Here is a 27,223-nt window from a genome sequence, read left to right on the forward strand (position 1 = left end):
AACAGGTGGTATCATACCAGACCTTAAACAGAGCAATAGTAACAACAACACATGGTACTGGCACCAAAACAGGCTGGTAGACCAATGGTACAGAACAGAGGACACAGAAACTAACCCACAAAATTACAACTACCTTATATTAGACAAAGGTGCCAAAAGCATACAGTGGAGAATGGATAGCATCTTCAACAAATGGTGCTGGGAAAACTAGAAATCCATATGCAACAAAATGAAATTGAATTCCTATCTCTCACCATGCACAAAAGTTAACTCAAAATGGATCAAGGATCTAGGAATCAAACCATAGACTCTGTGTCTAATAAAAGAAAAAGTAGGCCCTAATCTCCATCACGTGGGGCTAGGCCCCAACTTCCTTAATAAGACTCCTATAGTACAAGAATTAAAACCAAGAATCAACAAATGGGATGGAGTCAAAATAAAAAGTTTTTTTTCTCAGCAAGAAAAATAATACTTGAGGTGAATAGGGAGCCTACATCCTGGGAACAAATTTTTACCCCTCACACATCAGATAGAGCTCTAATCTCCAGGGTATATAAAGAGCTCAACACAAATACTATTCTTAAGTATGTACATTATACTTGATGTCTCAGAAAACAAAATAAATGATCCTTATAAAAGGAAAAAATGGATAAAACTATAAATGCTCTATAATTTCCTTTTTATATGAATGGTACAGATTAATACAAATTGTTTATGCTACTCCCTTTTTTTGTAGTGCCGAGGAGCAAACCTTGTGCATGCTAGACACTCTATTGAGCTATAACCCCACATCCACATCTCTATTTGTTTTAAAGAGAGAAAACTTTGTCTTAAAGGGAAAACAAATCTTACTTAGAGATGGGAAAAAAAAGCAAAATCTTAATAGACTGATTCTCAGCAACAACAAAAAGGGCTACTTTGGGGTATAACAAAATGAAAACACACATAAAGAAAAATCAAAATTACCTCTCAAACCATGTTTTTATACTGTGTGCAAATGACTCCCCAGGATATAGTTGATTATTTCTTAAATACAAAAGAATGTCAAGTAGTTTGCTGGAATAGTGATCATCCTTTATGTCTTTTCCAAAATCAAAGAAGGCTTTTAAAGTTTCCAACATAGGAATAAGATCATGACCTAGCAATTCCTGATACAAATTCCAGGCTGTGTTCACATCTTGATGAAGGAGAGCCCCTTGGATACAGTCATTATAGTTCTTTATTGAAGGGGTCATGACTTTTTTAATATCTTCTAATAGCATCAAGGCCTCTCTCCATCTGTCTGAATGCATCAATCCCCGAATGAGAAGACTGTAACCCCCAGATTCTAACCTCTTGTATCTGGCTCTCATGATTTCATAGACATCAATAACTTCTGAAGTCTGCTTATGAAAGACACAGAGATACAAATACCTGACCAGTAAATTATAGCCTACAATACCATTGTTTTTTGCTGCTACCCATGCCAGCAGAGATTTAGCCACATCTATAGGGCTATGGCAGTGAGCCATCTGTGAACTTATCCAATTTTCAAAATTGACCTTTCCTTTAAAGTCTTCCTTAAGTTTATCCCACTCCTTGGAATTCAAAGGTTTTGTTGGGAGTTGAATAGAAATATTCTTCACAGGTGACAAGTCTTGATCATTACTCTGAGGATTCATCTGTGATCTCTTTTTAGCTGCTCCGGCTGCAAAAAGATGAGAATCAGAAGAAACTTGCTTATTACTGCCCTTATCTCCTTTCCTGAGATATCTGGCCTTGGAAATTGATGCGTTCCCAACTTTGGTACTTTGTGCAGACAAGCTTTTGAGAGAAAACCATCTCTGTTGGTTCCTGATGCCACAGTAGTCTGAGAGGAAGAAGCAGCAAGAGTGCCCTGGGCTTAGCACAAAGCATGGGCTGCACTTCCAAAGCTTAGAAAAGCTTTGAATACCTGACAACAAAAAAGTCATTATGCAGTGAGATCAGCACCTGTGATCAAGATGTTCTCCCAAAATGCCTACTTCCACAACAAAATTAAGGAATTGGGGTTTAGAGTAGTGGGTCAAAGCGCCACTTTTTAAAAAAGGAGACTCCGTTTCTATTACAGTCAAACCAAGGTTCTGCTTTGGAGACTACCAACAGCAAAAAAAAGCAATGATGAGGCGATATCCAACATCAGTCCTAAGTCCTAAGCCAGGAGACAAAGAAGGGATTTTCTGGTGTCTGTTATATTCTTGTCCGAGAACCTGAAGAAAAAAGCACAAGAAGGAAAACTGTTTGACTCAAGTGATTCACCACTATCCTCAAAAGGGGTTGGATCCCATAGGCGCTGGAAAGGAGGAATTAAACTCAAAACCAAACCAAGAGGCCCCCACCCCAGTGCCACCAGCAGCGACAGCGACGAAAGTCATCTAGTGGCCCCTCTCCCCTGCCTAACAACTCTCCCCAGGCCGCCAAATTCGTCAGGTGGGGGAAGATGAGTCCTGGAGGAGGCGGGGGTGGGGGGGGGGTCTGTCGCGCCAACAACTCAGATAAGAAAGCGTGGTCCCCGAAAGGTGCGGACACGACTATGTATGGATCTCTCTAAGTTAACTTCATTCAACAACTCACCACAGTACTCAGGCTTAACCCAACCTTAGACGCGGCGGAAACTACGGTGTCCACAACGCACCGCGCTACCGAGGGCACGCCGGGGAGTGGCACGCGTTGGGCAAGGCCTGGCGGCGAGAAAAAAGGCAATTTTGAAACGTGTAGTGCCGGAGGCGGGGTGGGATGGAAACAGCCCTACTGAAGCGTCTGTACATTCTAGAGACCGTTAGCGTCTCCAGAAGAATGAAAAAAAAAATTGTGTAGAAGGCGCGTCTCTCAAGCCGGAAGCACCCGTGAACTCCTGAATCACGTGGTGCATACGCTCCAAAGGCTCACCCTTAAGAAATACGAGGTCTTCCTTATTATAGCCTTCAAAATCGGTTTTGCATTTTGCACCTCTGCTTCCCCCCAGATAGCATAATTGCTGTATCCTCCGTTACACCTACAGTGGCCATTTTTTCCTTTAGCCAAGACTTCCGCCCACATCAAAGATGGCGGATGGGCGGCCTTCCTAATCTCTACGGAGTTTGGCAGGGTCTGACGTCCGAGCTGGTGGGGTGGAGCGGTTAATAAACAGCAAATGCCGGAGCTACTGCGCGGAATTCTGCCATGGACTGGAAAGAAGTGCTTCGCAGGCGATTAGCGACGCCCAACACCGATCCAAACAGTGAGTTTGGGAGCCGCCTGCTGGGATAGCCCGGCCCTAAACTAGAGGAGGGGGAAGAAAGGGGAGGAGGAGCAAGTGAAAGCCCTACTTTCCACTTCTGACGTACCTCTGGACAAAGGAGGGGGAGTGGAGTATGCTTTGGGCTTCCAAAAAGATTGAACCACACTTCTTTAGCCTGAGCTTCTGACTTCCAGGGTCTTGATCTAGACTTGTGAGAAATAACAGAATAACCCTGGCTCCAACAACTCTTAAACCTCACTGGGACTTATAATTCATTGATCCTATGGCCTTTTTGCTGTCGAACTTTTCACTTTCCTCCTTCCCCATTTTAGATTTTATATTCCTTTTTTACTTATCCCTTATCCTTCATACTTGGCATATAAACCCACCTGGTTAAATCTTTCCTATTATACGCTCTCACAGGGCTGCTGAAATTGGCTGGAGAAAAACAACTGTGGTGAATTGTCTCAATCCACCAACCTAAAGTGTTCCTCTAGGCATTCACTATACACTCAATTTCTCCCAAACCTCCAGTTTGTCCTCACCTTCAGCTGATGACCTTGTTTGCTTTTTAAAATATATCTCATTGAGAAAGTAGTAGTCCAAGGAGAACTTCACGTGTTCCCATTTACCATTTCTGTCAGCTGCTGGCCATGGGTGGCCACACACTTTGTCTCATTTGTCTGAATGAACAGTTCATGCTCCTACTCAAGAGGAGTAATTTCAGTATTGCACTAAATAACATAGATTCCATTCCCTTCCTTTTTTTTCCCCCTCCTTCCATGCTGGGAGTCAAACCCAAAGCCTTGTGCAAGTGTTCTACCATTAAGCTAAACCATTAGCTCTACACACATTCACTTTCTTTCACTGATTTCTCTCCATTTGTAACCTTCCTCTCATAATCATCAAAATTTCCTTGTCTTCTGGACCATTTCTTTTTCCTTCCTTCCTTCCTTCCTTCCTTCCTTCCTTCCTTCCCTCCTCCCTCCTTCCCTGAACCCCAGAAGTGCTTCTCCACTGAACTACGTCCCCAGTCGTCTTTTTTTTTTTAAGAGAGAGTGAGAGAGGAGAGAGAGAGAGAGAGAGAATTTTAATATTTATTTTTCAGTTTTTGGCAGACACAACATCTTTGTTGGTATGTGGTGCTGAGGATCGAACCCGGGCCGCACGCATGCCAGGCGAGCGCGCTACCGCTTGAGCCACATCCCCAGCCCGTCTTTTTTTTTTTTTTTTTTTTTTTCTTTTCAATTTTGAGACAGTGTCTTGCTAAATTGCTGAGGTTCTTAGTAAGTTGCTGAAGTTGACCTTGAATTTGTAATTCTCCTGCCTTAGCCTCCCAATTTGCTGAGATTACAGGTGTAAAACACGATATCGTTCTATAATATTCCCCACATTAAGAAAAAGTTATTTGAACCCACAACCCCTTTAGCTTTTGCTACATTTCTTTGAACTCTTTTTAGGCCTACTTCTGGTGCCAGGGATGTAGCTCAGTGGTAAAGTAGAATCTACAGCATAAACACACAAAAAAGGAATGCCTCTCAAACAAGTTGCCTATACTTCTACTTTCTTTTCATCATAGTTTTTTTTTTTTTTTTAGTTGTAGATGGACACAATACCTTTATTTTGTTTATTTTTATATGGTGCCAGGATTGAACCCAGTGCCTATGCATGCTCAGCAAGTGTTCCACCACTGAGTCACAACCCCGGCCCCTCACCATAGTTCTTGAACATACTCCATTCTTTAGCATATACTTATTGCATGCTTATTATGTACCAAGTAATATTCTAGTCTACAGCAGTGAGTAAAACAACAAAAATCCCTCTACTTTTTAGGCATGATGGCATACATCTATAATCCCAACTACTCAGAAGACTGAGGCAAGAGTCAAGTTCCAGGCCAGCCTCAGCAATTTAAGGAAGCCCTGTCTCAAAATAGAAAGGGTTAGGGATGTAGCTTAGTGGTAAAGCATCTCTGGGTTTAGTCCCTAGCACTTTTTTTTTTTCGGAGCGGGGGAAGGCCCAAACTCCCTGTCCTTGTATAATTTACACTTTAGTGTGGGGAGAGAAGAAAAACAACAACAAAAATAATAAGCTCTCTAGCTGGGCACTGTGGCGCAAGCCTGTGATCCCAGTGACTCAGAAGGCTGAGGCAGGAGGATCATGAGTTCAAAGCCAGCCTCAGCAAAAGTGAGGTACTAAGCAACTCAGTGAGACCTTGTCTCTAAATAAAATACAAAATAGGGCTGGGACTGTGGTTCAATGGTCAAGTGTCCTTTAGTTCATTCATTCCCTGGTACCCACCCCCCACCAAAAAAAAAAAAAGTTATCTAGGTTGTACAGATAATAGCTCCTTTTTAAGGCCATTTCCGAGTCAGTGTATTAGATCCCATCCTTTGTGCTCAATCCCTTTTTTACCTACTCAAAGATGTACCTTTTTTTCCACATTTTTTATTGGTACATTAATAGTTGTACATAATGGTGTGATTTGTTGTCACATATTTGTACGTGCACATAATATAACAACGTAATTTGGCCAATATCATTCTCCCCAATACTTTCTTCCTCCCTCTCCACCTCTCACCTCTTGGTCCCTTTTATCTACTGATCTTCCTTTGATTTTCATGAGATCTGCTCCCATCTGTCTTTTCTTTTTTCCTCTCTAGTTTCCACATATGAGAGAAAACATATGACCCTTGACCTTCTGAGTTTCTCTTACTTTGATTAACATAATAGTCTTTAGTTGCATCCATTTTTCTGCAAATGACATAATTTCATTTTTTCTTTATGGCTAAATGGAACTTCATTGTGCATATATACACATTTTCTTTATCTATTCATCCATCGATGGATACTTATTCTGGTTCCGTAGTTTGGCTGTTGTGAATGTGCTGCTATAAACATGGGTAGGCATGTATCACTGTAGTATGATGACTTTTAAATTTTCAGGATAAATACTGAATCATATGATGGTTCCATTCTAGTCTTTTAAGGAACCTCCATACTGATTTCCATAATGGTTGTACTAATTTACAATCCCACCAACAGCGTACTCACATCCTCTCCAGCATTTATTATCATTTGTATTCTTGATTCCTGTCTTTCTGACTGGTGTAAGCTGAAATCTCAGTGTAGTTTTGATTTGAGTTTCTCTAATTGCTAATGATATTGAATATTTCTTCAATATATTTATTGATCATTTGTATTTCTTATTTTAAGAAGTGTTTATATAATTCCTTTGCCCATTTATTAATTGGATTATTTGTTTTTTTCATGTAAAGTTATTTGAGTTCTTTACATGTTCTAGATATTAATCTTCTGTCAGAAGAGTAGCTAGCAAAGATTTTTCTCCCATTTTGTGGGTTCTCTCTTAACATTCCTAATTGTATCCTTTCTTGTGTAGAAGCTTTTTTTTAATTCATTTATTTATTTATTTATTTATTTATTATTGGTTGTTCACAACATTACAAAGCTCTTGACATATCATATTTCATACATTAGATTGAAGTGGGTTATGACTCCCAATTTTACCCAAAATGCAGATTGCAGAATCACGTCGGTTACACATCCACAATTTTACATAATGCCCTATTAGTAATTGTTGTATTCTGCTACCTTTCCTATCCCCTACTATCCCCCCTCCCCTTCTCTCACATCTTCTCTCTCTACCCCATCTACTGTAATTCATTTCTCTCCTTGTTTATTTTCCCATTCCCCTCACAACCTCTTATATGTAATTTTGTATAGCAATGAGGGTCTCCCTTCATTTCCATGCAATTTCCCTTTTCTCTCCCTTTCCCTCCCATCTCATGTCTCTGTTTAATGTTAATCTTTTCTTCCTGCTCTTCCTCCCTGCTCTGTTCATAGTTGCTCTCATTATATCAAAGAAGACATTTGGTATTTGTTTTTTAGGGATTGGCTAGCTTCACTAAGCATAATCTGCTCTAGTGCCATCCATTTCCCTGCAAATTCTATGATTTTGTCATTTTTTATTGCTGCATAGTACTCCATTGTGTATAGATGCCACATTTTTTTTATCCATTCATCTATTGAAGGGCATCTGGGTTGGTTCCACAGTCTAGCTATTGTGAATTGTGCTGCTATGAACATCGATGCAGCCGTATCCCTATAGTGCACTCTTTTAAGGTCCTCAGGGAATAGTCCGAGAAGGGCAATAGCAGGGTCAAATGGTGGTTCCATTCTCATCCTTTCACCTTCAGCCTGTGTATGTCTTTTCCAATCAGATGTGTCTCCTGGAGGCAGCATATTGTTGGATTTGTTTTTTTAATCCATGATACCAGCCTATGTCACTTTATTGGAGAGTTTAAGCTATTAACATTCAGAGTTACTATTGATATATGGTTTGTACTTCCATCCATGTTTGATTATTTATCCTTTTTTAAAAAAATTTAGTTTGTTTCTCCATGATTATCTTTCCCCTCGCCCTCTGTCTTTACCGAGGCACTTCCCACTGATGGTTTTGGTTATTGTTTTTCATTTCTTCCTTGTGTAGTGTTTTGCTCAAAATGCTTTGCAATGCTGGTTTTCTGGCTGCAAATTCTTTTAACTTTTGTTTATCATGAAAGATTTTTATTTTGTTGTCATACCTGAAGCTTAATTTTGCTGGATACAGAATTCTTGGTTGGCATCCATTGTCTTTCAGTGTTTGAAATACATTGTTCCATGACCTTCTTGCTTTCAGTGTCTGTGATAAAAAATCCGTTGTTAACCTTATTGGTTTACCCCTGAATGTAATCTGCCTCCTTTCTCTTGTAGCTTTCAATATTTTCTCTTTGTTCTGTATATTGGATATCTTCATAACAATGTGTCTTGGCGTTGGTCTACTGTGATTTTGTGTGCTCGGTGTCCTGTATGCATCTTCAATTTGTATATCTGTTTCCTTTTTTATTTCTGGAAAGTTTTCTGTAATTATTTCATTCAGCAGGTTACTCATTCCCTTGGTTTGAATCTCTGTACCTTCTTCTATCCCGATGACTCATAAGTTTGGTTTTTTTATGTTATTCCATAACTCTTGGATGTTTTTCCTCGTGATTTTTTACCAGCCTTTCTGAGTTGGCTAGACTCTTTTCAAGATGATATATTTTTATCTTCATTATCTGACGTTCTGGCTTTTACTTGCTCCACTCTGTTAGTGATACTCTCAATTGAGTTTTTAATTTGGTTTATCGTTTCCTTCATTTCTAGAATTATTGTTTGATTATTTTTTATAATCTCTATCTCCTGATAAAGATGCTTAACTTCTTCTTTTATCTGTTTATGTAACTCATTCCCAACGTGTTCTTTCGCTGCTTGAATTTGCTGTCTCGTATCCTCTTTAAGGTTCCATTCCATCTGTCTAAGGTGTTCCTTGAGTTCTTTATATGACCATTTTTCTGATGACTCTAGGTCCTCCTGAATATTTAGGCTGTCCTGCATTGTTTGTACTCCTTTTCTTCCTTGCTTTTTCAAGCTGCTCATGTTACTTCTTGTTCTGTTTGACTGCTGAGTTACTGTTTACTCCTATAGATTTATTTGATGCTTGGGAGGAAAGGTATTAGACGTGAAGGGAAGAAGTCACTAAAGAGAATGAGAGTAAGCAGGTAGAATTCAAGGAAGGGGGAATAAGAAAATTGAAAAGAAATGAAAAGACAAAAGAAGAAAAAAAATAGGAAATAAAAAAAGAAAAAAAATTTTTTTAAATAATAATAATAAAAAAATTAAAATTAAAATTAGAAGAAAAAAATTTTAAAAAATTGTAAAAAAAAATTTAAAAACAAGAAGAAAGAAAAATGAAAATGAAAGAAAAAACCCAAATCAAAAAAAAGAGAAAAAAAAAAACTAATAAATGCAGTCTTAGAGTTTGATTAACTTCTCTTCCAGTAGGTGGCGCTGTGCCCACCAGGCCACATTTCTCCTGTCAGTACGCGTGAACCAATCACTGTGCAGCAGCTCCTCCTCCCAGACTGGGCCAGTCTCCAATCCTGAGTGCCTAGGGCCTCCTCTTGTGTCTAGTCACTTCCCCACTTTTCCTCTAGCCAGGCCCCTCTCACGGGTGCCGCTCACCACAATACTGGCTACACACCAGGTCTGCTGCTCCCGGGAGCCCTGTTTTCATGAACGACTGGGCACACTCTCCCTGTTTGCCATTCCCTCAGACCCTAAGTTTGTAGAGCTCGGGGCTGAGAATCCTCAGCGAATTTTACTTGCCTCTGGTAGCCACGCCCCTGGTAGCTGGTGCAAGAGACCTCAGTTTTCAGCCCTGGTGGGAGCAGTAGCCGGGAGTTCTGCGCCGCGGGTCCCGCGCCACATCTGATTCCCTCGGTCTGGCTATTGCGCTCACGGGAGAGCTGGGAGGGGCCCTTAAGGTTTCCCCGATGTGTGGAGAGGGAAGGCTAGGGAATTACACACCTGTAGCCACAGGTTTCAATGAAGTTATCTCCTCCACCGCAGTCTGGTGATGTCAGTTCTCTGCCATGGTGGTATCTCTTGCAAATGGCGACAGTTCGTTTCCCTTTGCCGGGTGACCAATGCAACGGGTGGGTCCTTACTGTCTCTCCCAAGCCCCGTTTCAAACCTGTGGCCACTATCTATGAAGGCTCGGTTGGCATTTACCTCCATAGGATCAGAAGGGCTGACCAGTTGTTTCAGCCGGATGGATTAGTGCTGAGTCACAGCTGTTTGTCTGCGGGAAGCAGGCGAACAGGAGCTTGAATTCAGCCGATCCGGGCTCAGTGTGTGTTCTGAGAGGCCCAGACTGTTCGCCCCAGATCCACATCAGCTCAGCATTGCTTAGTGATCCTTAGCAAACAGAATTTAGATTGTTGCCCGCACAGCTGAAGAGGTCAGAGACTTGATCTCTCCGCGCCCGCCGCCATCTTTGTAGAAGATTTTAATGATGCCATCCCATTTATTAACTCTTGGCATTATTTTCTTTAGAGGATCTCATAGTTGTATTCTTTTTTTTTTCTTTTTTAAAGAGAGAGAGAGAGAGAGAGAAATTTTTTTTAATATTTATTTTTTAGTTTTCGGCGGACACAACATCTTTGTTTGTATGTGGTGCTGAGGATCGAACCCAGGCCGTGTATGCCAGGCGAACGCGCTACCGCTTGAGCCACATCCTCAGCCCCCTCATAGTTGTATTCTTAACAATTGCCTTCTTTCCTGCATCAGATTTTCTTAGTCATTCCTGTTAGTATATAAAGGAAAATGTATTTTTTTGATCTTAAAGTTTAAAAAAAATTTTTTTAGTTGTAGATGAACACAATACCTTTCTTTTATTTATTTATTTTTGTGTGGTGCTGAGTATTGAACCCAGTACTTCACACATGCTAAGCAAGCACTCCCACCACTGAGCTACAACCCCATCTCCTTAAATGAACTTTTTTGCATTTATTTCTACCTCTAGATGTGCCTTATTTTTGTTTCTCTTATAACAATACTTCCTAAAAGCCTTTTTGGTTAAATCTCTATTCCTGTTTATCAAGCATCTTTAGTGATTTCCACATTGCTAAATTTGTTGGTAAGATGTGTTCTCATTTATTTGCAAAATTTTGCAGTTTTTTTTCCAATAGCACTGAGCCATATGCATAAAGAAATTGAATTATAGGTTTGTCCAAGGATAAAAATTAACATGAAAGATGCTACAAAAATACTGTCATAAAAGGAGTATAAGAGAACAAGAAGCTTGTTGGAGAAGAGACACAGAAAGACAAAAATAAACTTTTGAGAGAATAGATCATAGATTGAATCTTTCAGTAAATCCCAAAGAGCAAATATTATGGCTGTGTGGTTTTCAATGACCAGACAAAATGATCTGATATGTATTAGAGTTTTAAGGATTTCAGAAGAGGAGCTGTGGTATTATAATGAAACTGAGTGACAGAGTAGAGATGAAAGCCTTTTTAAAGTCTTAGGGATCTCAGTCACTCACATAAATGTTTATTCATCCTAAGTAAGGAGGACTGACTGAAAGAGACAGTTATGCAGCAACAAGAGGCAGGTTGGAGGGTAATAGAGCCTTGAGGTTTGACTTCAGAAAGAGTTTTTTTTTGCATAAGGGAGAGGAACAATGATTATGAAGCTGAAAATTCATGGAGTCAGAGGTTGTTTCATTTACTCCTAGCTCCAGTGTCTATGAAGATGTAGAAGAAGCTGTTTTAGTGACAGATAGTGATCCTTAGTATTTCAAGAAAGTTAACATGAAATTCTGCAACTATTTTAATTAGACTATGGTATCTACAATGACTTGAGTAAAAATATTACTTGATTTTTAAGAGAGCTTTTCTCCCCTTAATCCTTTTTGTTATCAGATCAAAAAAGTGAACAAGAATTAAAAGATGAAGAAATGGATTTATTTACCAAATACTACTCAGAATGGAAAGGAGGTAGAAAAAACACAAATGAATTATATAAGACCATTCCTCGGTTTTATTATAGGGTAAGTGATATTTAATCAAATGTCTCTTAAAGTTTATAAATAAAATATAATTTAAAAATGGAATTAGAATTTTATATTTTAAAAAATAGAAGATTAAATTTAAATTTTGTATATTCTTCCATTCTAGTTGATCTTATTACTATTATGAAAATAAGTTGGTTTTTGCCCATTTTTTTTTGAACTATGGTTCTTTTCTATCATTTTTATAGTACATATTAGTGTTAGTATTCTATTGGATTTTTTATGTTGTAGTATACAACACTATGTTATGAGATATAAAAATTTCCTCAAGGCTAAACTGAAAAATAGATGGAGATTGGAAAACTTAAAAGTGATTCACTTAATTATATGTTTTCTTGTGCCAAAACTGTAAAGAAGTCTTTGAAGGGGGCATAGACAAAACAGTAAGGCCTTAAGAAAACTATTTATACTGAAAAGTGAAATCTACCAAAAGAATAAGACCTATTTAGTAGTATGTAAAAGGTAACCACTATAGAAAAGTTAACTTTGGAATCTTAGCTGGATGTCTCTTGAACATGGTATCTTCTAAATTTATTCATTATAATATTAAACATTATGTTTAACTGGCATTCTTAGGGATTGAAATGTTAATATGAATTATTGAAACATTTCTTCCAGGAAAAAACTTTTAAGAAAAAAGTATTTTTCGCCTGGCATGGTGGCACAAGCCTATAATTCCAGGGACTGAGGCAGGAGGATTACAAATTTGAGGCCCGATTTAGCGATTTAATGTGGCCCTAAGCAATTTAGCAAGACCTTGTCTCAAAAAATAAAAAGGAAAAAGGGCTACGGATGTGGCCCCCAGTGGTTGAGCACCCCTAGGTTCAATTTTCGGTACCAAAACAAAACAAATACAGTTTTTACATGAATCCTTCTACATATTTCTGTGAGAGTGTATACATGTTCTTTTTTAACAAAAAATGAGATCACATCATATATGCTTTTTACTGTTTTTTCTATTATTAAACAGACAACTAGACAAGTGAATGTTTTGATAACCTATAAGAGATGAAAGGGAATGGATATTTATTGAGTGCCTAATTACTGCAGAAGACTGTACTTATTATCTCGTTTAAACTAGATTATCAAATAGTATCTTACTACTCCAGGAATACCCCTTGGGTAGGAATTTTGTGACTTTATTCCTGAGTTCAGGACTGAATTTTCTTGCACTTCCAAGATCAAATTTTGTCTTCCTTTCCTGGTTTCATTTCATTTCTTTTCTTTCTTTCTTTCTTTTTTTTTTTTTTTTTTACTTTTCATGTGTGTGTGTGTGTGTGTGTGTGTGTGTGTGAGAGAGAGAGAGAGAGAGAGAGAGAGAGAGAGAGAGAAACAGACTGGGAATTTAACACAGGATCTCATGCGTGCTTGGCAAGTGTTCTACCACTACATCCCCTGCACTTTAAAAAATTTTTATTTTGAGATAAGGTCTTGCTAAGTTGCCCAGGCTGGCCTGAAACTTATGATCTTCCTACAGCCTGCTGAGTTGCTGGGATTACAAGTATGTATCACCACTCCTGGTTTTCCCTCCTTTTTTCTTTGACTGAACCCAGGGGCACTTTATTAATGAGCTACATCCTCCAGTCCTTTTTATTTTAAGACAAGGTCTCACTAAGTTGCTGAGGGCCTTGCTGAGTTATTGAGGCTAACCTTGAATTTATAATCCTCCTGGCTCAACCTCCTGGGATCACAGGCATATGCCACTGTACCCAACTCCTCCCCTTTTTTCTTTTATTCATTCTCTCTCTCTCTCTCTCTCTCTCTCTCTCTCTCTCTCTCTCTCTCTCTCTCTCATTTCTACTTTGCTGGGGGCCAAACTCAGGACCTTGCACATACTAGACAAGCAGTATACCTCTGAGCTACATTATCAGCCCATCTCCCTTCTGGTTTCTGAAGGAGTTCTTTTTCTCCTATCTTCTCTCTCCTCTCTAGGACCATTTCCAGATCCATTATTGTTTCCTGCCTGCAATTGTACATTTGTGAAAAGTTTTCTCTTCTTTCTTTTTCTTCTCCATGGCCTCATCCTTCAGAGAAAATATATATAATTTTCAGTCACCATTTTTCTCCTTGTCTGATTAACTGGTTAACTGTCTGTGTCTCTCTCTTGTCCCTAATTCCACCTCCTCCTCCAAATAATTCATTCTCTATTCTTTTCTACATCCCTTTTGATGAGAAGGATGGCCTCTTTGAGATTTGGAAATGAAAGATGAAAACCACAACATCCAATTTGTACCAAGGGCTACTGAGGTACATTTAATAGAGCAAGGATAATGTAGAAAAGGAGGAAGAAATCCTTAAAACATATTGTTTTAATTGAGGTTGAAATGAGTATTCTGAAGCTCTGTTTATGGAAATTATCTCATTTGGCAAACCCTCTGCCTTGTAAGACAACATAATAGACACTGACTTAACCATCTCTAAGAAGGAAGGTGATCCAGTCTCAACAGGCATGCTTTCCTATGTCTGTCAGTCTTAAACTAGTCCTACTTCAATTCAGTATCAGTCTGAGGTCACAATGGAAACACAATACTTTTTTTTTTTTTTTTTTTTTTTTTTGGTACTGGGGATTGAACTCAGGGGCACTCAACCACTGAGCCACATCCCCAGCTCTTTTTGTATTTTTTATTAAGAGACAGGGTCTCATTGAGTTGCTTAGCACCTCGCTTTTGCTAAGGCTGGCTTTGAACTCATGATCCTCCTGACTCAGTCTCCCAAGCTGATGGGATTTCAGGCATGCAGCACCAAGCCCAGCAGAAACACAATGCTTTAAGAGCTTTAAGAGCATAAAATAAGCTAGGTACTGTGGCACATGCCTGTAATCCGAGCAGCTCTGGAGGCTGAGCCAGGAGGATTGCAAATTCAAAGCCAGTCTCAGGAACTGGGAGACACTAAACAACTCAGTGAGACCCTGTCTCTAAATAAAATACAAAATAGGGCTAGGGATGTGGCTCAGTGGTTGAGTGTCCCTGAATTCAATCCTACCACCTGCCAAAAAAGAATATAGAATACACTTGGACTAGACTATAGCTTTTTCAAGGCAGAGATCTAGCATTGCTGTTCACTAAATTGTTTGTGGATCTCTTTTTGTTAAATGAATGTTAAGCAAAATTAAGGTAAGAATCAAAAAACAAACAGAGGAAGTGCCATGTAGTTATCTCATGAAGTCATGTAACATTTTATATGATTCAATTTACAATTTACCTGTAGAAATTTACAATGTGTTTTTAGTTGCCAGCTGAAGATGAGGTTTTACTACAGAAATTAAGAGAGGAATCCAGAGCTGTTTTTCTCCAAAGGAAAAGCAGAGAACTCTTAGATAATGAAGAATTACAGGTAAGATCAAGTTAGAAGTTAACCATTTCTTATTGTTATCTACTTAAATCATGTAGGATCTCAGGGTGCCTAGTGACTTAGTAGTGCAGAATGGTAATATATAAGGTGGCCACAAGAATCAGCTGCTGAGCTTGCATGGGCCATTATCCTCTAAGAGTAGTGTTATTAAGTTTATTTCTTTTTAAGTCCCTGTATGATTCTAATGTCAGGTCAGATTGCAGAGCTTCAAATCCCAGTCCTACTCTGCGACCTTAGACAATGGACTTAACATCTCTGTGATATAATTCTTAACTGTAAAGTAGGTATAAATACATTACATTATACATAGTTAAGTGGATTAAGGAGAAATTATATTTGAAAAACTTCCGACTTAGTAGGCACTATAAATGTTAGCTATTTGATATCTTTAAAAAAATTTTTTTGTAGTCATAGGAACAGCATGCCTTTATTTTATTTGCTTAATTTTTTTGCAGTGCAAAGGATCTAACCCAATGTTTCACTCATGCTAGACAAGCACTCTGCTGCTAAGCTCCAGCCCCAGCCCCGCTGTTTTATGTCTTAATATTACATCTCTACTATCAGACTATCATTTCAATGGAAATGTTGCATTTGACTACATTTGAAAAAAATTTAACATTTTCATTTCTGTAATTCTTGGTAAGAACTTATGGTTTTTGTTGGACAAACACCAGACACCACCTATGATTGGAGAGGAAGCAATGATCAATTATGAAAATTTTTTGAAGGTTGGCGAAAAGGCTGGACCAAAATGCAAGTAAGAATAATTAACAGAGGCATAGCATTTTAAATGCCTTGACTGTTAAGGAAAATTTAAGTCTGTCATATGACATTAAAGACAATTTGAGCTATTAATGAAATTTAATAAAATAATTTATAATCAAGAAAAAGTATATTGTATGAAGATTAAAAGAAATAGTTTGACAGTTTAAGATGTCTTTTTTTAGTGTAACTGCCAAATACTAATTTTTAAATGTTTTTATTAGTGCATTTATAGTTATTTAATAGTTGGGTTCATTCTGACAGAATCATACACGTATGAAATTTAATTTGCTCCCTGATTTCTTGTCTTTCCCTCCCCTTATTCCTCTTCCTCTACTCACCTATCTTTATTTATTAACTTATTTATTTTTAATTGGTGTTTTAAAGATATACATAAAGGTGGAATTCACTGTGACATATTTATACATGCACATAGCATGGTTTTGTTAAATGCATTAGGACTTCATTCTTAACACAGGAGAATGTAAAGAAAAAATGAATGCAATGATAAATGGCTTAATATTTTAAGTTTTTGAACTACATGTTTTCTATACTTATTGCTTTTAATTTTTTCACTTTGATTTTAAATATATAAATTTATGCTGTTTGCTAATTCACTTAGAAATCATTTTTATATTATGTTGGCAGAATATTCTAGTCTTTTCTTTCTTTTCTTAGGCAATTTTTCACTGCAAAAGTCTTTGCTAAACTCCTTCATACAGATTCTTATGGAAGAATTTCCATCATGCAGTTCTTTAACTATGTCATGCGAAAAGGTAATCAATTTTCCTTGTGCTTGATTGAATTCCTTCCATCTAGAAATCAAGTAAATTTCTAGTCTGCTTCTATAGTATTTCTTCATGTGAAACAACTCTTTTACTTGAATTTGAATAGCAGGATTTCTTGTCTTTTTAACAATACATGATTATTTACATATTATTATAATGACTCTTAGGGAGCTTCCTAAAGCTGGTATTTTATACTTTAAATTTGGGTTCCTTATTATAAAAATAAAATTTCATGTACCCTAAAGATAGTAGCTGATTAGAAATACTGAAAGGTGAACCAAGAATTTTAATGTATGGTGATTTGAAATAATTTTAGTTTACTAGTAATTTTATTTCATCAATATGCTACAAGTTGGAGCTGGGGTTGTGGCTCAGTAGCAGAGCTCTCACCTAGCATGGGCAAGGCCTTGGTTTGATCCCCAATACCACATAAAAATAAATAAATAAAGATATTGTGTCCAACTACAACTAAAAAATAAGTATTTTAAAAAATGCTATAAGTTGAGTTGTTTTAAAGGATAATTTCAAATCCTTGATTGTTGCATCAATTTCAAGGAGCCTCTATTAAACAACTTGTAGTTGTTATGATTTCTATTAAATACCATAATAATCTGTGAAATCTTGTTGTGTACCATCTTTTTCTTGGCTGCTGTAATCAACCTCAGTAGAATGAAAGCAGCTTCATTGAAGATGTAACATTCTGTTAGCTACTCCTATTTGGTGGAACACCAATTTTAATAGGTAAAGAATGATTTCTTCAAGGGTATCAGTTTTATTTTTTTTTTAAATATTTATTTTTTAGTTGTAGCTGGACACAGTACCTTTATTTTACTTACGTATTTTTATGTGGTGCTGAGAATCAAAACCAGGGTCTCGCAAGTGCAAGGCGAGCACTCAAATGCTGAGCCTCAACCCCAACCCCAAGGGTGTCAGTTTTATTGTGGCTTTGGTCATGATAGAAGTGTTGAAATCTGCCATTCAATGGTATGTTTGTTTTGTTTGAAACAATTTTAGGGCTAATGAGAAGAAATAGGTTTTTAGAGTTAATAGATGGGTTTTTATGGATGATAGGTGGCTATAAAGAAAGCTATAAATAGGGTTGTGGCTCAGTGGTAAAGCACTTGCTTAGCACATGTGAACTTTGTGTGTGTGTGTGTGTGTGTGTGTGGTACTAGGGGTTGAACCCAGGGGCTTTCTAATACTGAGTTATATCACCAGCCCTTTTCATTTTGTGAGACAGAATCTCACTAAATTGCATAGGCCAGCCTTGAATTTGTGATCCTCCTGCCTCAGGCTCCCACATCTCTGGGATTATAGGCTATGCCACTGTGTCCAGCTCTAATGTAGCATTTCACCTCTTCTTCCACACACATACATATACACACTAAAGGATAGGTGTTAATAATTGTATTGCATTTTTTTCTTTATTGTCAGTTTGGCTTCATCAAACAAGAATAGGACTCAGTTTATATGATGTTGCTGGTCAAGGGTACCTTCGGGAATCTGTAAGTATTAACTTGCTTTTAATCACTATTATAGACACCAGTATGTTAAACAGTAGTTATCACTGAGTATTGAGATTAAGGTGATTCTTACTACATTTGGTTTCTCAGTTTTTGTGTTTTTCTATTTTATAAGCAATATGTTTACTATAAAGTTTTAAATGCATTTTGACCATTTAGATTCCTTTTTAGATTCTTATACTTCAAGCTTTTTTTAAAAAGGTCTTCCAAAGGGGAAAATGCAAAGAATGTGATGTTTTAACAGGTTTAAAAATCATTGAAGAAACAGTGAAAACTTTTTGTCTCTCTTGAATGGTATTAATATGTGACTTTTAAGAAGGGCCAGGGATTTATTTATTTTTTTAATCATCAATGGACCTTTATTTTATTTATTCTTATGGGGTGTTGAGAATCAAACCCAGTGCCTCACACATGCTAGCAAGTACTCTACCACTGCACTACAACCTCAGCACTGGGCCAGGAATTTTTAAAGAAATATAAGAGATGTGATTGTATTCCCACCTGCAGGTTTAGGGCTATAAGGTCAATTATGAAAGGAATCTTTATTCCTTACTAGATACTAATGTATTTAGGTATAAGTTATCAATAAAGAATTATAAGCTCAAATGAAAAAAAAATACTAAAAACATCAAAAAAAGCATTATAAGCTCATGATTCAGATGGCTATACTTTTTATAAGTATGGGCATCTAAACTACATATACGTTTTCAGCTCAAGTTTTTTTTCCCCCCAAATGTAGAGTCTTTTTCTAGTGTTGTGGGAGGACAGGTGAAGGGAATGGGGCATAAGTATGTGCTAGGTTAATTAAATAATATTTGAATGTATGACTTAAAGAAATGTAAATTAATTCCTCATTACATTTGTTATAGTTCCTTTTATAATTAATATCTTGAAACTGGCCCTGCACTTGCAATCCTCCTGTCTTAGCCTCCTGAATTACTGGTATAATAATTTCTTGAAGGGCTGGGGATGTGGCTCAAGCGGTAGCGCGCTCGCCTGGCATGCGTGCGGCCCGGGTTCGATCCTCAGCACCACATACCAACAAAGATGTTGTGTCCGCCGAGAACTAAAAAATAAAATATTAAAAAATTCTCTCTCTCTCCTCTCTCACTCTCTCTTTAAAAAAAAAATAATAATAATAATTTCTTGAAGTCTGTTTAGCCCAGATTTCTGTAGATAGAATCTTTTAGCTCATTCTAAACACTGGCACTGTACAACCTTTCCAGTGTGTTTTGTCTATTAAAGTTTAGATCAAGGGGAGGGGAGGGAAAGTGGGGATAGCAAGGGCAGCAGAATAAAATAGACATTATTATTGCTGTATGTATATAGGTGACTGTATGACCAATGTGATTCTGCAACCTGTACAATCAGAAAAATGAGAAACTGTACCCCATTTGATTCATATGTATGAATTGTCAAGATCATTGTACTGTCATGTGTAACTAATAAAAAAAGGTTTAGATCAGCTTGAAAGTCAAAGGCTCTTGCCTCTGTCTACCACTCTGTAGAAAGGAAAATATAGTCACTTGTTGATACTTATTCATAGGACAGGTTTTAGAGTACTTACCTAGCTCTGAGAATTGTCCTTAGCACTTAATTTGGTTTATGAAACGTACTCTCCTATTATTGTATGTCTTGTCTCTTTCCATAAATGGAAATAAAAATTGAAAGAGATGAGGACCAGAGAGAAAACATTGTATGTCCACAGTTATTATTTTTAAAAGGGAATTTTTTTTTTCTCTCTCTCAGTGAAAAGAAACACTTCTCTCAAAGAAAAATGTCTTTCTCCCAGCCTTGGTACTTTTCTATTTGAAACCAGGCATTGTATTTTAGGACAGTGACTGCTAGACTAACATTTATAATTTGAGTATTATATGCAAACTTTCATTTACATTTATTAAATAAGTAGTGACAAGTCATATGGGGAAAATAAATTAGGGTACTAGGCAAGAGTATGATAAGGTCAGGAGACTATTTTAGATAGGATGGAAGGGGTACCTCTTTGAAATAGTGATTAAGTTTTAGCCATAGAGGATGAGAAAGAAGTCAGCATAATGAAGATATAGCACAGAAGGAACAGCAAGTATTGTGTCCCCAAGACACAATTAAATCTGACCTGTTCTATGAACAAAAGGAAGCCAGGGTGGCTAAAACATATGATCAAGAGTTAGAACAACAGGAGATGAAGTCAGAGAAGTAGGCGGGGGCCACAAACAAAGCATTTTAGGCCATGGTATGAAGTTTGGATTCATATTGAGGTTAATGGGAAGCCCTTGGAACTTTAAAAGCTGAGTGTTTCAGAACATGGCTTACATTTTTAGTTCTACCATAATTTTTTAAAAATTCTTTTTTGGTGGTACTGGAGATGGAACCTATGACCTTACATGTGTTAGGTAAGTGCTCTACTACTGAGCTACCTCTGAAGCCCATGGTTTACATTTTTAAAGATCACTCTGGATGTTGTGTGGAGATTTGTAAGGAGCCTAGAATGGAAGCGGGATTCATGTACTGCAGTAGTCCAAGTGACATGATAGTGTCGTTGATCAGGATGATAGGTGGCTATAAAGAAAGCTATAAATAGGGTTGTGGCTCAGTGGTAGAGCGCTTGCCTAGCACATGTGAGGCACTAGGCTAGCACCACATAAAAATAAATAAATAAAAGGCATTCTTCCATCTGTAACTACAAAAAAAATTACAAGAAAGCTATAAATAGATTAACCAAGATATATTTTGAACACCCCTGCCCCCGGCATAAAAAAAAAAGCTAGATTAAATATTGCAGGTAAGGAACAGGGACATTGGTAAAGGAAAGATGGGAACCAAAGTTGAGTCTTCAGTTTTTATTTTGAATAACTATTAGAATAAGGGGGAAGCAGTCAAGGACCAGGATTAGAACCGAAAAGAGAGTCCTATTTTGTACACATCAAGTTTTAGATGCCTTTTATTTTATAAATTTAGACTATAAAATATCTCAGATGTATCAGAAAGATGATACTTAAAATGGTTAAAGCAAAAATAAAGTTGCTTAATTTTAAAAACCAAGAGAGGCTTTCAAGATGTAAAATTGGAACAGGGAAAGTTTTCCTAAATATGGCACAACCAAGAAGACTACAAAAGAGTAAATTCAGTGAACTTAAACAAAAAATGTAAGGCAAAGATTATCATAAACAAAGTTAAAAGAAAACTGGGAAAGATATCTGAAACTCAGTCACAAAGACCAATTACCATAAAATATAAAAAGCTCTTAGAAATTAAAAAGAAATGGTAAGTAGAAAACTGGACAAAGGATATAAATAGTATGTAAAAAACAAAATGCAAATGCTTCCTTTTTTGATGATAGCATTGTAATTATAAATAGTATTTTTTTGACAAACTTATACATATAAGGAATTTTATTTCAATATCTATTTCTCCCACCCCTTTCCCCCCCATCTCTTGCCTCCTTTTCTCCCTCATCTACTGATCTTCCTTTTATTTACTTTTTATTGCTACTTTCTGCATATACACAAAAGTGAAATTCTTTTAGTACATTTATATATGTATATAGATTCATCCCATATTTCTTTCCCTTTCTCTTCCTCCCTCCCTCCCTCCCTCTCATTCTCCTACGTTTTCTCCACTGATCTTTCCTATGTCTTTATGATATCTAATCCCCTCCCCCACCACCTTCTTTCCCTTATTTTGCTCTAGCTTTCACATATGAGAGAGCTGGCTCTCTTGATTTTCTGAGTCAGACATATTTCACTTAGCCTAATGTTCTCCATTTCTATCCATTTATTGGAAAATGCCATTATTTCATTCTTTTTTATAGCTGAGGAAAAGTTTGACCTCTTCTACGAACAAAAGGAAGCCCATCATCTATTGATGGGCACCTGGGTTGATTTCATAATTTGGCTAAACATTATAATGGATGTATCATTATAGTAGGCTGATTTTAGTTCTTTTGGATAAATGCCATGAAGTGGGATAGCTAAGTCATATGGTAGTTCCATTTCTAGATTTTGGGGGTTTTTTGTTTGTTTGTTTGTTTTTAGTTGTAGGTGAACACAATACCTTTATTTTATTTATTTATTTTTATGTGGTGTTGAGGATTGAACCCAGGGCCTCACACGTGCCAGGCAAGCGCTCTCCCACTGAGCTACAACCCTAGCCTTCTATTCCTAGTTTTTTGAGGAATTTCCACACTGCTTTCCAAAGTGGTTGTACTAATACTAATTTGCAGTCTCACCAGCAGTGTTTGAGTATACCTTTTCCCTCACATCCTTGCCAGCATTTATTATTTAAAAAAAAAAATTAGTTATAGGTGGACACAATGCCTTTATTTTTATTTATTTTATATTGTGCTGAGGATTAAACCCAATGCCTCACCCGTGCTATGCAAGCACCCTATCACTGAGCCACAACCCCAGCCCTAGCATTTATTATTATTCATATTCTTGATAATTGCTATTCTGACTAGAATGAAATCTTAGTGTAGTTTTTATATGCATTTCCCTGATTGCTAGAGATATAGAACATTTCATATATCTGTTGGCCACTTGTGTTTCTTCTTTTAAGAAATGTCTGTTTAGTTACTTAGCCTATTTATTGATTGGGTTATTTGTTTTTTTGGCATTGAGGGTTTTTTTTTTTTTTGAGTTCCTTATATATTCTGGATATAAATCCTCTGTCAGAGGAGTAACTGGCAAAGATTTTTTTTTCATTCCATAGGCTCTGTTTTCACTCTCTTAATCATTTTTTTTTTTTTTTTTTTGCTCTGCAGGAGCTTTTTAATTTGATGGCAACAACTTACTGATTCTTGGTTTTACTTTTTAAGTTTTAGGGTCGTGTTGAGGAAGTCAGTGCTTTACCTATATAATGGAGTATTGACCATATGTTTTCTTCTGGCAGTTGCAAGGTTTCTGGTCTAATTCCCAAGTCTTTGATCCATTTTGATTTGAATTTTTTTGCAGGTGAAAGACAGGGATATAATTTCATTCTTCTACATATAAATATCTAGTTTTCCCAGCACTATTTGTTAAAAGGGTTCTTCTCTCCATTGTTTCCCGCCCCCCCCCCCTTGGCACATTTATCAAGTATCAGATGACTGAAAGTATGTGGGTTTGTCTTTGTGTCTTCTAGTCCATTGGTTTTTGTGTATATTTTGATGCCATTACCATGCAGTTTTTGCTACTATAGCTTTGTAGTATAACTTGTGTGCCAGTTTTCTCATGTTTTCAGAGGTCCTGGACTTGCATGTCTGTTGAGATGGATTCTCCTTCCTTTTTTACATATGTATCCGTACATGTGTAGTAGTTTTTTGTTCTAGGATTTCTGTCTGTTTTTGATATGAGTAGATGTCAAGGAGTACCTAAAGTTCTCCTCTGGTTGTTTTTCCTTGGGGCCTAGTTTTTGATTTGGGGTTTTTCTTTCCCCAATTCTATGAGCTGAAGTAATGTTTAGGATCTGGTGGGGCTAGATCATATGTGGAATGAGATTTACTGTTGCTTGGCTGAGTTGTAACTGTTTCTCAACAGCAGGATATCTACTCTGTGATCTTGAAGTGTCTCCCCTGTAGAGGTAATAGGGAGCCAGGACTAGCACTTATGTCAGTTATAGATGTATAGTTTTGAGATAAATATCTGGTATCTACTTTGATATCTAATTGCCACCTATATAAAGAAAGGTTGGGGTCAGCATTTAACATTACTGCCATCAATACAAAATTGTAGGCCAAATCAAGTATTCAACATCACCTGTCTACTATGTTGTGCCCCATATTAATAATCACAACAATATGAATGAGATATGAATTACATTAACTATATAATTCTGTTATTTAGTGGGATTCCAGTTTAAGACAAAATACAGTAGGAAGGTGAAAGAAAGTGAAATATTTTTAAAAAGAGATCATTAGAGGCAGGTAATGGGTACAGATGGTGGCTTTAAAAAAGAAAGAATAAAAGATTTGCAGAAAGTATTTAAGAAAGAGGACATGGCATCAGGAAAATTTGATGGAATAGAAGTTAAGTATGGACAAACCATTAACTGTAAGATCAAAATAACTCAAACCTGCATATAATTGAATCTCACCTAAGACAAATCAAGGCTAAATAACAAATAGATGCAGAAGGAAGCAATTTTCATGAAAGTAAAATTAGATAACTATACATACATTTTTTAAACCTATCTGTATAGTGAGTACATACACACCCACACACACCCCCACATACACACTCACAAAAAATCATAAATAATGCAAAAAAAATGTAAAAATTAAGATGAAATTTTTTTGCATCTTTTTTATTGGTGCATTACAGTTGTACATAATAGTGGGATTTGTTCTTATATATTTGTATATTCACACAATATAATAATATAATTTGCCCAGTATTACTCCTTGGCATTTCCCCCTTCCCTCCCTTCTTCCTACCTCCAAATCTCTTTCCTCTTTTTTACTGATCTCACTTTGATTTTTCATGAGACAACCCAACTTTCTTTTCCTTTTTCCTCTCTAGCTTCCACATATGAGAGAAAATATACAACCCTTGACCTTCTAAGTTTAGCTTATTTTGCTTAACGTAATGGTCCCAAGGTCCATCAGTTTTCCTGCAAATGACATAATTTTATTTTTCTTTATGATTGAATAAAAGTCAATTGTGTACATTTTATTTATGCATTTATGATTAAATGTTTGAAAAAAATTTAAATAATTAAAAATTGGGGCTGGGGTTGTATCTCAGTGGTAGAGCACTTGCCTAGCATTGTGAGGCATTGAGTTTGATCCTTAGCACCACATAAAAATAAATAAATAAAATGAAGAAGGTATTGTGTCCATCTACAACTAAAAAAATTAAAATAAAAATATTTTTTAAAAGTTTTTAAAAATAATTAAAAAGTTTAAAAAGAATATTTTAAAAATGGAAATATGAAGATGAAATGAGGAAAAAAAATAAAGAAAAATCCTGGTGAGAAATGAAGGGCTTATTTACAGTGAGGTGGTCAAAACTCTTCATATTTGTTTTTGGCTTTGTAACCCTTGGGTCAAGAATTGGAGGTTGTTAATCCCAGTGCCTTTGTGTTCCTCACTTAACTGCTAAGCTTTGTGGCTAGGAGGCACAGCTGGTTGTGCTTCTGGTCTTAGCTTCTGGTTTATGGTGAAGTAGCACAGTTTTGGTGCAGACACATTGTGTGTTCTGTGGCAGGGGTGTTGCAGAGTTCTGAATTGAATATTCCAGTATTAAGGTTTAGTCTAGATTGAACTTTGAAACTCTGTGAATGGCTGTTTGAGAATTGCTCTGCACCTGCTATTGGGGTGATGCCAGTCTCTGCAGGATGTCTGGATTTCTAGGGTCCCTGGTAACATCCACTTTTAAGGCATAGGAGCAAAACCTCCACACATTTTACCTTCACAGCTATGAATATGAAATACCAGGTTTCTGCCCTGGAGTGCAGATTCTCCCTGGTGACCACTGAAGCATAAGCAACAATGGGAGTTCCCTCCCTTAGGATCCATAGGCTGAATGATTCAGGGAAATTCTCTTTGTCCCTATTTTAGTTCAGGTGCCTTCTAGGAATTGTTTTGGTTAGCTGCAAGGGTTCCCAATCTCTTGTCTGTTGGTGCAGGGCTTGGGGACATGGTGGCTTTTGCAGGTGGTGGGGGCCACTTTCTCTAGTAATGCCAGCGGTGGAGAGTGCCACAGCAGTGGCAGTTCTCTGTGCCCAAAGTGCTTCCTCTCCTGTGGGAGTTATTTTTGGATTTACTTTCACTGAATCCCTTCTCCTTACAGACTCTAGGTCTGTTGAAATCAGACTTCTTCTCAAATCCACAGGTTACCCCAAGTTAATTTTTTAATTTTTTATCTGCTGGCCACACTGTCTCCTTTGTTTGTGCTGCACCTCCCCTTCTTCTACTGCTGGTATCCATGCTGATGCCCACGCTGGCACTTCTCTAACAAATTATTTCTTATGTTCAAGTTTCTGACTTCTGTGTCTATAATTTTGTTTGTTTGGTTAGTTGGGTTTTTTTTTGTTTGTTTGTTTGTTTGTTTTTATAGTTCACTATTTTCAGTGAGTTCCCTTAGTTACCCAACTCACTGAGAAACTGTCTTTCTGCTTTGTAAGTCTGGTGTTAAGGAGCTGCTGAGAAGTACATTTGTCCTCTAATCCTACATCATCTCCCACTCACAAATGCTTCTTAATCATAAGATAAAGCCTTAACTTCACATAAGAAAATGCCTGATAAATCTATAGTAAGATACCTTTTTTTTTACCTGTCAGATAAAGAGATCAAAAAATTTGATAATGCTTTTAATGAGATCCTCTTGGTAAGAGCTTCTAGCCCAAAAGAAATCCCTAACAGTTCCATTTATTAACCAGATAGTTCTAAACAAGTTAATGAAAGTATTCATTAAGTATTCTTTCAGCCACTTGAAAAAATACAAAGTTGAAAAAAAATAATATTTTTCTTCATTCTTACATAGCAGTTACTACTAGGATGTGTGTGCCTATTGAACACTATGTAACTACTCAAACTTGGAATAAGATTGGACACAGTAATCCTCACTTTCTATTCTACACTGAATTTTGTGTGGTACTTGCTTTATCACAAAATCCATCAAAAACCTAGCTTTGCAATGATTTGTTACAAATGAAATATATTGCAACATGAACCACCTTCAGCCAGTCCTAACAATGCCTGTCATGCAATATCTGACAGATGTCATTGTTTCTCCTCAAAATTTTAAAATATCCTACTGCTGCCCTGTGAGTTCCCAAGCCCAGAGGCGCATAATTTGGGAACTATGGAAATAGCCTTCATGTCACTGGCAGGAATGTCAAATGCATATAGTGTTTATGGAGAAGGTGGGAGGTTTGCCAGTGTCAATGGAAATTATAAATATGCATATGCTTTGACCCAGCAGTTCCAGTTACAGAAATTAGATCCTGTATTCTTCTATAATATCTACAATGAAAAATTAGCTTAGCCCTTTCTTGTACTGTTTTTAGGGTAGTAAGATGAGAAAGATGAGAAACAACCTACATGTCTGTCAGTAGAAACCCGGTTAAATAAATTATGTTACATCCATAAAATGAAATAATAAAGTTATTTAAAATAGTAGCTCTT

The 27,223-nt window shown here is 37.0% G+C and overlaps 2 protein-coding genes across 7 annotated transcripts in view; one reads left to right on the forward strand and one right to left on the reverse strand.

The window, feature by feature from the left end:
- The window catches only part of PRORP (protein only RNase P catalytic subunit), a 128,612-nt gene extending 125,452 nt beyond the window's left edge, over positions 1-3,160 (reverse strand). Inside the window, exons 1-2 of one of the 4 annotated variants that reach the window (XM_081291189.1) lie at positions 3,018-3,160; positions 967-2,228 (exon numbers count right to left, since the gene is read on the reverse strand). In XM_081291189.1, coding sequence (XP_081147315.1) covers positions 967-1,952 — 986 coding nt within the window. In that variant the 5' untranslated portion in view covers positions 1,953-2,228; positions 3,018-3,160. Of the gene's footprint in view, positions 1-966; positions 2,229-2,592; positions 2,864-2,907 lie in introns of those variants that run through there. The other 3 variants (XM_081291188.1, XM_081291187.1, XM_081291190.1) reach the window with 3 other exon arrangements.
- PPP2R3C (protein phosphatase 2 regulatory subunit B''gamma) overlaps positions 3,060-27,223 on the forward strand; it is a 37,947-nt gene continuing 13,783 nt past the window's right edge. The window contains exons 1-6 of one of the 3 annotated variants that reach the window (XM_081291192.1): positions 3,060-3,238; positions 11,545-11,672; positions 14,922-15,026; positions 15,719-15,801; positions 16,485-16,582; positions 18,029-18,099. In XM_081291192.1, the coding sequence (XP_081147318.1) occupies positions 3,181-3,238; positions 11,545-11,672; positions 14,922-15,026; positions 15,719-15,801; positions 16,485-16,582; positions 18,029-18,099 (543 nt within the window). In that variant the 5' untranslated portion in view covers positions 3,060-3,180. Of the gene's footprint in view, positions 3,239-11,544; positions 11,673-14,921; positions 15,027-15,688; positions 15,802-16,484; positions 16,583-18,028; positions 18,100-27,223 lie in introns of all 3 variants that reach the window. The other 2 variants (XM_081291193.1, XM_081291191.1) reach the window with 2 other exon arrangements.

This window comes from Spermophilus citellus (assembly GCF_964194105.1).
Source record: "Spermophilus citellus genome assembly, chromosome: 4".
Lineage (NCBI taxonomy): Eukaryota > Metazoa > Chordata > Mammalia > Rodentia > Sciuridae > Spermophilus > Spermophilus citellus.